At 40.4% G+C, this 13,176-nt stretch overlaps 1 protein-coding gene across 1 annotated transcript; it reads right to left on the bottom strand.

Annotated features, from left to right (window-relative positions):
* Positions 1-1,008: 1,008 nt before the first annotated feature.
* Positions 1,009-12,882, bottom strand: LOC116237444 (interleukin-9 receptor-like). The gene is made up of 9 exons (XM_031606620.2): positions 12,816-12,882; positions 7,261-7,351; positions 6,776-6,884; positions 5,957-6,150; positions 5,121-5,257; positions 4,659-4,833; positions 4,373-4,487; positions 3,323-3,407; positions 1,009-2,308 (listed from the first exon to the last, which is right to left on the bottom strand). The coding sequence occupies exons 2-9, from the start codon at positions 7,337-7,339 to the stop codon at positions 1,757-1,759; spliced, it is 1,446 nt and encodes a 481-aa protein (XP_031462480.2). The 5' UTR covers positions 7,340-7,351; positions 12,816-12,882; the 3' UTR covers positions 1,009-1,756.
* Positions 12,883-13,176: the final 294 nt, after the last annotated feature.

Raw genomic sequence — 13,176 nt, forward strand, 5'->3', positions numbered from 1 at the left:
TACAAATGAACCAGAGGTGACACTGTGAGCCAGAGATATATTGGGTGGACAGCCAGCAGAACTATACTCATGGCCACATGTTAGGCACCATGGGATAGCTCACCATGCAGGTCCCCCTGGGCTTTACTAGCTATAAAACATGCCTTTAGTTAGGATCCTTCTTATCTTTTTCTTTTAGAGGTGGTAGCAGCAGCACTGGTCTGGTTTGGTCTGTAAAATAAGGATGGCATTTAGTTCTTTCCTTTTTCTATGATGTTTTCAAGTCAACTTTTACTAATGATTTGTATAATCAGTATTTTCATAACTGTAGGGTTGTTTTTGTTTTTGGGCTTACAGCTATTTCCAAAGCTCTCAAACACCAACTTTTGAAAAACCGTTTTTGAATTAATTTATTTATTTACTTCTGAATAATCACAGTGTTAGATCTTTTACTTTATTCAGCTTAGCAGGTAAGGAAAAAAAAAAACAACAACATCTACAAACTACAACACATCCTTTGTCATAAAGTATTTTCAGTTCCTTAGTAGCTTACCCAACATTACCCAAATACCTTCTGACATTGTTTCCTCTGCTAAAACTCAACACTAAGGAAAGAAAGGGGAAAAGACTGGTGGCTTTGTTCTGGTGTGGGTGATAGACATAGCATGCACTCAGCAGTCCCAGGAAATGAAAGGCTCGACCAGAGCCCATGTTACATCTCCTTACTAAATGAAAATTCTCTGTCTTCCACTGGCATGGTGTATATACACTTTCCTGGAAAACTGGACTTGGAGCAGTTCAGAAATTCTGGGAGAAGCTGTGAAAAAATGCAGCTTAACCTAATATAGGTCTCAAACATGACCAAAAAATAGTAAAGTGAAAAAAGTGAAAAGACAGCAAATTAGGTATTTATATACTGTTTCTCTAGAAATAAAATGTGGATATTCATTCATTAACTAAAAATTAGACTTCAGCTGTTCCAAAGACCCTAACCCTAACCCTAACCCTAACCCTACCCTACCCTGCAGAACAGATTTTTATTTTTTTTTAAATAATCTAGCTACAACAAGCAACTTTTTCTGTGGCACTTTTCCTCTCTACACTTTTTCTTTTGTTGTTGTTGCAGTTTGTTTGTTTGTTTTGTTTTGTTTTTAAGTAGCTGCATCAAAGCAGAAACTGCCAAAATTGTTAAATGTTTCATCTGATGATGCAATATCATTTCAGCTTTATAATCATGAGCCTGTCATCATCTCCATACTCAGTTCCTGCAGTCTTTCTGTCCTTGCCTGATGAACAAAGGCAGTATCTTTCTCGGCTTTTCGTTTTTGTCATTTCTCACCACATTCAATTTCTCTATTTGCTTTTGCTTCTCTATCTTAAGTTTTAGATTTTTCCCATAGCCTGACCTACTGCTCCTTATGTTTCTATCTGAATATAATTCTTCACATTACACTTTTGCTGGTAATAACAGTATAGAATACTTTCTTAAAGCAAACAAGACTTCATGAAACTGGTTCAATTTCTGTGCAGACACGTTCATATGCAAGGGCTGTGTAGATATGAGAGATTTAAGATACATCTGATTTGACAGTATTAGGAAGCATCCTTCTCATTCTGAAGATCTGAAATTTGGAAACATTGCATCAAGCCACACAAAGATCTTGGTCTAAAAAGGGATCTAATTACATAATTGTCTGCACAGTCACCATTTAACCATTTGTGAAGACACTACTGGGAGATGAGAAGGCAACACAGATATCTTTGTGGGCAGCATTCCTCAGAGAAGGTCATTCTGATCATTCTCACATTTGACCAGACCATTTTCATCAGAGAGCTTCAATAGTTCAGCAGGAATCAAACCTTCAGTAGTATCACTATCACACAAAGTGCAATAGTCACTACTGCTGAATGACACACTTGCCATCTCCAAGGATTCCTGAAGCATAAGGCAGTCGCTCTTTCCAGGCTGTAAGTAGGAGGGATAACTCCTTCCCATGCTAGAGCTCTCAAGATTGGCTTTAATTTTTTCAGAGATTTTCAGGTCAATTGTATCATTAGCATGGTTTTGGGTTACCAGCACTGCTGGCCTGACTTCTATCTCTTCTCCTCTTACACATCTGCTGGGGACATGCTGCTGGCTTGGACCAGAGGCAAAGGCAATTATCTCTTCTTCAGCAGCCAAATTTGTGCTTTCCATAGGTTTCAAGGAAATCTGGGAAATCAGTTCTTGGATGTTTAGCTCAGAAACTTCATCTGCAGTCACTTTGTTTGAGTTGCTTGCCTCTTCTCTTTTGAGTTGGCTACAAGCCTCATTGGGTCCAACCCAGTCCTAGTGAAAGGATCAGTAAGTTCAGGACAATTTGCTCAGAGGTGGAATTTTCAAACTAACTGTTCCATCTATTTGTCTTTGGCACAATAATCCAGAGGTTTAGTGCAAATCTAATAGTGAAATGTAAGTTATGGAGTAGTGATAGAATTCAATTTTCCTGAGGGAAGATTTCATAATAAATTTTCAAGATCTCACCTCCATAGTGTGCTACATGCTTCTTCTATTCCTTTGGCTTTGCAAAGACATCAGGCACCTTTCATATTCACTATCAGAATATGGAAGATGAGAGAAGGTAAATGCATTACTGATGCATTTTGACTTTTCCTGCTTTCATTAAACAGATCTGCCCTGTCTTTTTTTTTTTTTTTTTTTTTTTTCCTTTTCTTTTCTCCTTTCAGATTTAGTGCCAGTTTTCAGAAGGCCTCTCAATATGGAGGGAACACCAGTGGTCAACAGGAAGACCATTTAAACATACCTTAGATTTCAGAAAGGTGGAGTGGGAACGTACTGGAAGAAGGCAGCAATGTTAATTTTCTACAGGGGAGAAGCTGTTTGGTTGGGAAAGACTGCAGCTTCCTCAATCTCTCTGTTTCAAACTAACAGAGAAAATATTTGGTTCCCTGTGAGAATTTATTAAACCAGATTTATTAAACCAGAGCAACCTTTGAATGTTGTACTTGGATACCAGTGTTATCTGGCTCAACAAGGGGGAGGCTGGAGGCATCAGTTATTGGTAATATGTGGAAAGATTCTGTGGATACGAAAAAAAGGACAGATGGCAGATGGCTGAGGAATGAGTTACTGGAGGGATTTTATTCTACAAAGGCAGAAGCTAAACAGCAGCTCTGGTGGTGTAGTTAGTATTTGGAGAAAGAAAACTAGGAAACCATGAACTCCCAGGAAGACCAAAGCCATGTGCTGGTAGCACTGCTCAGGAGGTAGAACGATTAGTCCCAGAAAAAAATCAACACTCCCCTTCACTGAAGAACATAAGAAGTAAATGAAACATCTTACCTTAAAATTCCCATTGTGCAAATTATAGAGTGGCTGAAAGAAAGCAGCTGGTGTGGGAATATTAAGGCAGGAGAGGACTTTTGCCCTGAGGTGAGAAAACAACACTTTAAAATCAAATTGTTCTGCATTGTCTTGATGGTATAGCACACTGATGAGATGAAAACCCAACACTACTGCTGGAAAGACTGCAGTAGAAGCTCATTTTACATGTTTCCTGATATCCTGTAGGCATGCAATTGTTTGTCTCTTGCACATGCATTCAACTTTTCTAGTCCATCTTCTCAAAGGTTTCTGAGGAATGCTATATATTGCAAAATCATTACTAGTTTATTACTCATTATATGCACTGAGCTACTTATGCATTTGTTTAGCATTGTTTGATCTACGCTACCTCTTCAAGCAGTATTTTAGTGTGCTAGTTTCACCAGATTTAGGAAAAGAAGTTCTGCCATATATCATTGTCCGTTTATTAGTCTATCTCATAGAAATATTTTATCGTATGGACAACATGTATTCTGTTTCTCTGAGAACAACGTGTATATGGAGCATAATAAGTGTGTGTCAAGGCAGAAAAGACTTTTGTGTTACCAGCATAAAAGAAAGAAGAGTGTGGTTGAGCCAAGGTTTTACATGCACTAATTTCTGTAGTTTGCCTATATTGATATTTTACGTATTGACTACTAGTAGGTATGTCACCAATAGCTTAACCTCTATATCACTTTAACCATCCTTTAGGGACTCCTGTACACTTGCATTTCTGATTTTCCTACATGAAACAATTCAAAATGTCCATGGGTTTAAATCTTTCTAAGTCCAAGAGTCAAGCTTGTATGTGAAGAAGGTGTTTTGGTCTCCTTAATTATTAAGTAGGGAGTGATTAATTATCATTAGCCAAGGATCACGTCATGTCCTGAGATTGTCAAAAGAGCTTTTGAGCATGTTAGAATCTTATTGTGCAGCAAAAATAGGAAGCAAAACAGATGTAAACACACTTAATTTCTCTTTGGGCTATGAAGATCAAGGAGAACTTAATGAAGTATCATAATGTACCTTGAAGAAAGCTTGCAGTTCCAAAATAAATAGAGTAGCGTGCCAAAACTCAGAGGAATGATCAAGAACTCAAATGTTCCGGTATCAAAGAGGTTTTCAGACAGTTCGGATGCACCTATGAAAAGAACATGCACAAAAAGATAAAAAGCCTGGATTTTAAGATAGATCCCCAAATAAACAATCAATGCAAATGAACCTAAAAAACAGGAATTAAGGCAAACACAACAACAATCCAACAACAACAGCAACCTGTGAAATTAAGGCAAAAAAACAACATTCTTTATACCTTCTCTTTGAAATACTGTTGTCTGGCTCCAGTCGCTCCACTGACTGTGGTATGAATCCTCAATTTCAGAAACTTTGCAGCGAACTCGTGCAATGTAAGAGATGCCACTGCGGAATTCTGTGCCTTCAATTTCTATTTGTGGTAGTGAATTGGGTGGTGTCTTGTTCTGTGCAGTCTGCAAATTATTGCAAACATTTCTATTAATGAGGCAAAGGGAGGATATTTTAATAACTACTTTTTCCCCAAACCGTCTGTTCCTGGATGCAAGAAGAAAGCCTCCATGATGACAACTGATGTTAAGATTTATTGATCTCCACTGTCAGAGTTTGTATAAAGCCCTTTTATCTTTGTGTGGCAAACCAGAAAGGCTATCTTAAAGCAATCAATCAGCTGCCAGAAGGCCCTGAGCTGAGTGGCAAGGCCATTGCACAAGAAGAGCAATACTGTTGCCCACCCAGTTACCTCCCATGACGTGCTGTACTCCTTGTACTGCAACTGGTACTGGAGAATTTCATCAAGGTAGGAAGGCACAGTCCACCATATCTGACACTTGTTGGCAGTAATGTTGCTCTGGACGTTCAAAGGTGGATCAAGTTTTACTGCAAATAGAGAGGTAGGGTTTTCACAATATTTGAGACTGAAGCACCGCAGAAGGAGATGCATGTTCCTAGGCTGATCAAAGTCTTGGAAGACCGAGCTGCTTCTAGTGATACTAAGTGCAACAATAGACTGAATTAGCTTTTGGAGTAGGTCAGAACTGGTAGGGAACTGGCATAAAGGGATGCTATCTCATCCCCATGGGGATACTCCTGCAAGCAAAGAGCCACTCAAGATGTCACAGTCTCTTCCAGTGTGGCACTGGTATAGAGACGCTTTGAGATTTCAAGCTCTATACCATCTGTCTGAAGTACTGTGCCATGGGATCTAGAATTAGATCCACAACTTAAATTCTTTGTGACTTCATTTCTTTGTGGCAAAACACCAAACAACTACCGTGGAAACAATCAAGTGGTACATTATCCATAGCACAAGAAAACAGGATGCAGACTAGAAAGACAATCAAAATGTATTCAGGAGCAAACACTGTCTGAAGTCCAGAAAAAGTCAAAATGGAGAGATACTGGGACTGCATCCCTACTGCTAAAGCCCAGATAGTGCACTCTGCAGGGCTATAGAGTCTGGCTTGTTCCCATTACTTTCACCTGCTTTGAGACACCCTTTTAATCAGTAAGTATATCAGATCCTTCCCAAAGGCTCCAGGCAGAGCCTCGGCCCACAACTGGTTGGTTTTTACTTACTGTGCTGGCGGGGGCTGTACTCCTGAAAGGTAATGTATGTGTGATTGCTTCCATAGAAGTTGCCTTGGAGAGAGACTCTGTAACCATCTGTTTCCAAGATCTGTCTTGCTAAGTGCATGGTGCAGTGGTACTGATCCTGCATGCTGTCTCTGGCAGTCAGCTGGCAGCTGGCATTTTGACCCTTTGACCAGAGGCTAAAAAAATGGAAAGGCTGAAGGTTTCTTTTAAGTTATGTGATTAAGCACTTTACAGCTTTAAAATGCTGTACCATTAAGAGTTATGCTATTTTTGACTTAATGTGAGGCATCAAATGTCAGGGCGGCTTACCCTCATGTAACAGTTTATTAATTACTGTTAGTCAAGACAACTTTATTACATAATCTAAAAAGGCTAATCTCAAATTAGCATGTCACAATGCTTATTATCCTATCACATCACAAATTATTCACCAGATTTCTCATCTTAGATGTAGAATTACTCACATAATAAACCTGCTACTAACGCCCTGGATGTTTCCCAATGACAGAGAGTCAAGGCTACAATGGGAGGGCTTTCTGCACTGATAGGCCCTTGCTAGCAGATAATACTGGACTAAAAGACCACCCTGAGTCTGCAGGAGACCACACAGCTGCATATGCAAGAGCTCTGCTGCACCACTTGACGCTGTGGAAAACTGAGAAGAGAGCAGCTGGGTGACTGAACTGGCGATGTCCAAAGCAAGCAAAGCTCCCAGCTGTGACCTATGTCTGCCTCTCTGTGCTGCCCTTCCCGTGCCAGGGCCAGGAGAGCCACAGGCAGCTCTCAGCTTGCAGCTCTTACTTTGTGAAATACAGGTGGAAAGGTCCATCACCCACAGGCTCCTCTGGTGCCCACGTGCAGTTCACAGTAGTCACGTAGTTATTCAGGCAGCTCAGACTGCCAGGGAAATCTGCAGAAGAAGCAGACAGGAGCTGCATTCATGTTATCACCTAACGAGATCTAAAATGCATTACTTGCTAGCCCTTCCTTTAATGATGCCTTCCTCACAATATACTCCTCCTCTCTGGAACTGCACTTCCCTGTGTGAGACGAGTGTAAGACCTTAGGGCAGAGACTCTGTGCAGTGGCTGTGCTTTCTGCTGCTCAGCTTGTCTGCTATGTGCGTGGCTTCCCAGGTCTGGCACTGCCAGCCAGCTGTACTGCTGCTCGGGAACCAGAAAAGGGCAATCATGAGATCTTATGCTCCATTCCTTAGAGTCTTCACATAAAAATGAGAGCATGTATACACACCTCCCACAGTGGACCTATTCAGAATCTCCCCTTACCTCTCCCTCGTCCTTCACCAAGGAGCAGCACAGCAGTAATGCACAGTTGAAGGCCAGTCTGCTGCACATTTCGCTCCATTCCAGACAGTATCTAAATCAGAACAATTGTTAGAAGAATTTTTTTCAGTAGTTGTACCAGCAGCTTCAGCTCCACGCTCCTGCCAGGCCAAACACAAGCTGGCAGATGCATTCATGTTTCCCTGTGTGCTGTTTCTGATGGAAACTAAAAACAGATGCTTAGAGAAACGTGTAGTGATAGAATCATAGAATCATTAAGGCTGGAAAAGACGTCTAAGATCATCTAATCCAACCATCCACCTGCCACCAGTATTGTCCTCTACAGCACTGCATGTGTCCTTTCCTTAAACATCTGCAGGCTTGGTGGCTCCACTTCCCTGGGCAGTCTGTGCCAGTGCCTGACTGCTCTTTCTGACCAGAGACAGCACTGAAACTCTTCTCTGAGAACCATCTCAGTCTCCAGATATTGCAGCTTATGGGTCTCCTGGAGCAGATATAATTTCTGCATCTTCCTGGCTTCAGTGCTTATTTTCCTCTCATGAGCAGTATTTACCTGCTGAAAGCATCTACACCATAACCACTATCTGCCCTTAATGACAGATCTTTCTTCACTTCAGGGACTCATTGATTTTCTGCCATTTCCTGATGGTAACCTCCCCTTTTTCTTCGCTAGAGGAAAGTTTCCTTGGGCTGCTGGTGTCACAAAAGTTCTGAGGGAGTCTTCCTTCAAACCACTTGAAGTTGCCTTGAGCCAGTGTGAAATGGTTTGAGGTCAGTACAAAAGCTGGGATAGAAAAAAATGTTCTAGCACAAACTTTTTTTTTTTTTTTTTTAAATAAATTATTCCATTTCATATCTGAAAGAAACCAAGACCTGTCATAATTTTCTCTCTCACATGTTCAAACACATGAATACAGAAGAAGCCATCATTCCAGGCAGATAACCAAGCTGCCCACCTGCAGCAAGAGAATCTTGGCATCAGTATTTCCTTGCAATAAGTATTTCTTTGCTGCAAAAGAAAACTCCAAAAGACAGAAATTGAAAGAATAGCCAATATGTTCCTGGTCAAACACTCATCTGGGATGTAGAAAACTTAGGACCTGGTCATTGCCATAATATACTGAAGGGGACTGTATTGGAATTTGAGATTTTTCTTCTGCAATATTGAACAGTCTCTCCACAAAGCTATATGGGACTCTGTCTTTCTTTTTAAATAGAAATTTCCATTCTGCGATTTCTTTCCTGATGACCTTTCCATTTGAAGATATTCCAGCAAACAAAAGTTTAATATGAAGAATCCTGACCCAATGTACTCGTGGCACATTTGGGAGATGCTTCCAACTTGCAATGTTTGCCGCTACCTTCATGCTGCAAGAAAGGTCAGCACCTCTGCAGACAGCATGCTGCTCTAAGGAGCCCATAAAACAGAAAACACAGAGTGAGAGCATAAACCAAGACCACTTCTGAGCTTACCCTGAAGCTGTTATTTGAAAAATTCAAAAATAAGAGGAGAATGTTGTTTGCATGGCTTCCCCAGTGCAGGTACAGAACTGAGCTCTGGGGTAAGAGGAGGCTGTGAGAATGTCCTGTCTTGAAAGGGCATGGTTGACTTATTGCGGGGGAGGAGGAGGGAATGCCACCTCTATGAACTTTCAGAAGCAGCTGGAGGAAAGAGAGAGATACACAACAGGATAGAGGAAACTCTGAGCATAGCACTGTCAAAAAACCAAGTGAGCTTAAGCAGGCTATGGAATGAGTGTGGTTTCTAATCAGCAAGAGCTCTGGAGTGGTCTTGAATGGGACTGAGAAAAAGTCTATACTTAGGAAGGACTGTGATGTTTCAATCAGCAGGATTGCTTTATTGAAGGTATTATATGATCAGATAAGTACAGAAGCAGGAGCTGGACTCTATGATCAAAAGCATCCTTCCACTCCCAGATGTCACACAACTAAGCAGCACTCCTATAGCAAACTCCTTCTATGATTAGATTTGCTTACAGCATAGCTTTTCTGAATTAAGTAGGAAAATGATTAGAATGTCTCAGAAATTGATCAAAGGAGAAAAAATCTTTTTGGTTTCCAATTCACCATGTCTTCATTTATGGGTTTTTGGTAGACATCCTGTTTTGCTACAGACCTTCTTCAAAGTGGGCGTTGCATAGAGGAAGCGCCACTGCTAGCTGAGTTTAGCTGGGGGAGGTGGGAGGCACGACATCTCTCCTGCTTATCATTCTGATCAGAGTTGCATATGATCCCTGTGATAAGTACAGTAAGGCTGACTAAATCTGAAATAGACAGAGATGTGTAAGCACATGCACAAATAGAGTTATACATATTCTTATACTTGCCCAGGCACACAAAGAACGTCAAAATAACTACACAAGGTAATCACCTATTTCCAGATAAATGTAGCTAATTTGTTAATCCTTTCCCTCCCTCTGAACCTCTCAAAAATTCTTTGTTCAGTTCTTCAATGTCTGAAGTGCACCAGACATTTACAGTCTCTCTTTCTCACCTGGAAACAAATACAGTGTTGTTTAAATGCTGATCTGTGTGGTCCAAGTCACATGAATGTTTGTTGTAGTGGGGTAATGGAAAGCTAAATTCTGAAAAGTTTAGAAGAAAATGATTTTGGGCAAGCAGCAGATAACCAGCTGAGCCACAGCCTGCAGTGCGCTGACACAATTACAAGAACCAGCACAGATCTTGGATGTGTATCAATTAAAAGAAGTGCTATTGCAACTACTTTTAGCATTTGTAATGCCATTATTAGTTCTTCCCTTGAGATCCACGCTTTGAATAAGATGTTACTGAAAAGATTAAAATGGTTCTGATAAGAGCTGTAAGAATGATTTAATCTTTGATATCTTTCGTCTGAGATAAACAACTGAGAGATCAAGTCATCTCTTAGACCTAACCAAAGGAAAGGCTAAGAAGCAATTTTACGCCAGCTAGAATTATCTGTACAGGAAGAGTACTTCAGATAGGAGAAAAGTTGCTTTTTAAATTCTGATAGAGAAAGATGAAGAGAGTCCAGTAGTTATGAGCTGAAGATAGATAAGGTATCTTCATTTCTAAAGGGCAGAAGGTGAACAGAGGAGAACCACATTTCTTACCAAAACCTCTTACCTAAGCATACATTCTAACACTTGCAGCCTATAAAACTTGGTTATGTATCTAGAAAATAAAATAAATTCCTTTGCTCAGATGGAAGTCACAAGATTGATACAGGACTTCTTAGTTACAGCTCTCTATCCTAAAGTTGTCACAATGAACTTTCTTTTGAACACCTGCAATCCTCCACCTTGCAGAGGTAAACCTGCTGTATGTCCAATCAGCTGGTTCACAAACAGGTGATGTCACTTCTCAGCAATTGTCAAGCACTTCCCTCTTGTGCAGAAAGGCAATAATGGTACAAGTATTAGCATTTGGGGGAACTGCTAACTGCAGAGACATCATGAGGCTGAGCTCTGTCTGCTTAACATTACAACGAGATTTGTCTTGCAAGAAGCAACTGTATCTTTTCCTAGTATCCTAGGTATACTCCAGTGCCTTTTCTCATTGTTCAAATCTGCTTTGCTTCCCACCTGCTTCAAATTACTCAGCTGTGGAAAGTGAATTGTCACATCACCCAGAGGCCGATGACAGCCCAGCCTGCACACAGATAAACTGTTCTGCTAAGGTCCAGAAGAAAATGCCTGCTTCGGTAATGTTTTCTTCTTCTGTTGGTCAGAATGAAGATTTTTATAGGCCAAATAGCAAAGTGGATGCATATGGCTAATTAAAGCCTCAGTTCTCTTTGGCAACAGACAGCCACAGAGGGAGCAAAAATGAAATAAGCGCAAAAGCCTTTTCAATTTCAGTGAGAATGGAGCAAAGGGATTCTCAATGGCATGGTGGGCATTTGTCATTGCTACCAGTGACCATCATCTCAGAACACTGCCAATTCTTTTCACAGCAGCAGGAGAACAAGAACCTAATAATCAAGCCAAGAAGCAAGCAGAAGCTAACAAGATGTCAACACTGGTGACCTTGGGTTCCCAATGATCTCAGCTGGTTGCAATAGTATTTCCATCCTTTCTTTATGTTTCCTGGGCAGAGTTCTCTTGCCTACTGTCTGCTCAAGAAAATAAGGCTTTGCAGCTGTGCCTTTTCCATACCTTCCTGTAGTTCTATTTCCAAAATCCATTTCAAACAGAATTTTTACAAAACACAGATTCCCCAAATGCCCATCAACAGAAGAACAGTTGCTCAGCTGTTGTTGCCAAATCTCTTCACATTAACAGAAATCCATATTCAAAGTTTAGTCTCACTCTCACATTTGAGGTCCAGTACAACACAAAATAAAAAGTTAGTTTTGCTTTTTAGAATGTATAGGGTAAAATAAATGTACTGATAGATAAGGCAATTAATACATGGTGACAGCACAGTCTCAGCACATGGGCAGCCTAGATGTTCTCTGGTTGGAAGCAACTCAGCAGAGCTGTCAGGAGAGACTAAAAAAATGAAACTGAGGTAGCTCAGAAGAGAATTATAGGCACCAGCGTGTAAGCAATAGCATGGCAGAAATTAATGCAGGGCTGATTTGATGAACTAATTGGAGCTGGAGGCTAATATGGAGTTGACTTCTTGATATGAAAGTGAGAGTTTACAAGAGGAAAAGAAGAAGCTGTCAGGGACTGTAAAGATGTGGACAAGAAGGTTATTTTTGATGTGACAGAGACAGGGAGAAAAGTAATAGAGTAAAAGTAACAGAAAAATCCTGTAAGAAACCCTTTAAGAAAAAAATGGTGATACGTTATCTACCTACAGAATAGCTAGATCTCTGAATGTGTCCAACAGAAATGTGTAAAGCGCATGTAGCTCACTCACATGATCAGCCTGTGAGTGTGTGAACTGATAGAGCATAAGAAAGTAGAAGGATTTCCCTGTCCAACCTCAAATAACCAATCTTTTGCTGCCTTCATCTTTGGAGAGCCATTTTTCCATAACTTGGTGCACAGAAAGAGCTATGAACTGTTGGCTTTGACTGACTTGCACCCCGTCAGCTGAGAGAAGTTTCTACATAGGAGGGCTGCTGTAATAAAGTGATGTTGATACACACGTGTGTGTATATTTGTGTATACATACATGTATATACACACATATATATGCGTACATGAAAAGAATTTATTTTTCCTGCATAGTCCCAAACACTGAGGCGGGCTATTCTGGCTGAATTCATTTACATTCATTTTTTTCACTCAAAGAGGAGAGCCTATATTTTTTTTTTAACCAAGATGATGCCTCTTTTCAGCACAATCTAAGTCTGAATCAATGTGATAGAGTGTGGTTTTGTGCTCGGCAGTCTAGCAGAACAAAAGCGCAAAGACCCTTCTGGTGGTTTGGTCGTTCCAGCCTCATAGTACAAGAAACAATATACAATTCCACATTAACACGAATCAATTATTTTTTATACCTTATATTTTATCTTAGTAGATGTATCCTATCATTATCTACTGGCTTGTGTAACACAGAAGTATATTAAACCATCTTACCAGCTCAAAGGAAACTTCACTTTTCACTCTGCTTCTGTCCCTCGATAGTGCAGGGTGTGTGGTTTGATGATCAGTCAGTAGCAGCAGTGGTGTAATAAAGTAGAACTTACTGTGCCCGATTCTAAAGATATTCTCAAGAACCAATGAAAAACTGCTCAGGTTATCAGATTGAGTTGAAGTAGCTGCATCTGCAATTACTCATTAGTGATGGATAATCTGAGGAATTTCTGTTAAGAGGTTAACATTTAAAAGGCCAAATAATTTGCTGAATATGAAAGTATCTTCTTGGAACACTTCTATAAAAGTACCAACAAGAGAGCTCTCTGTAGATGACCTAAATCCAGTTCCTTGCCCCGTGTGA

Source organism: Phasianus colchicus, chromosome 16 (genome assembly GCF_987193195.1).
Source record: "Phasianus colchicus chromosome 16, bPhaCol1.hap1.1, whole genome shotgun sequence".
Classification (NCBI taxonomy): Eukaryota; Metazoa; Chordata; class Aves; order Galliformes; family Phasianidae; genus Phasianus; species Phasianus colchicus.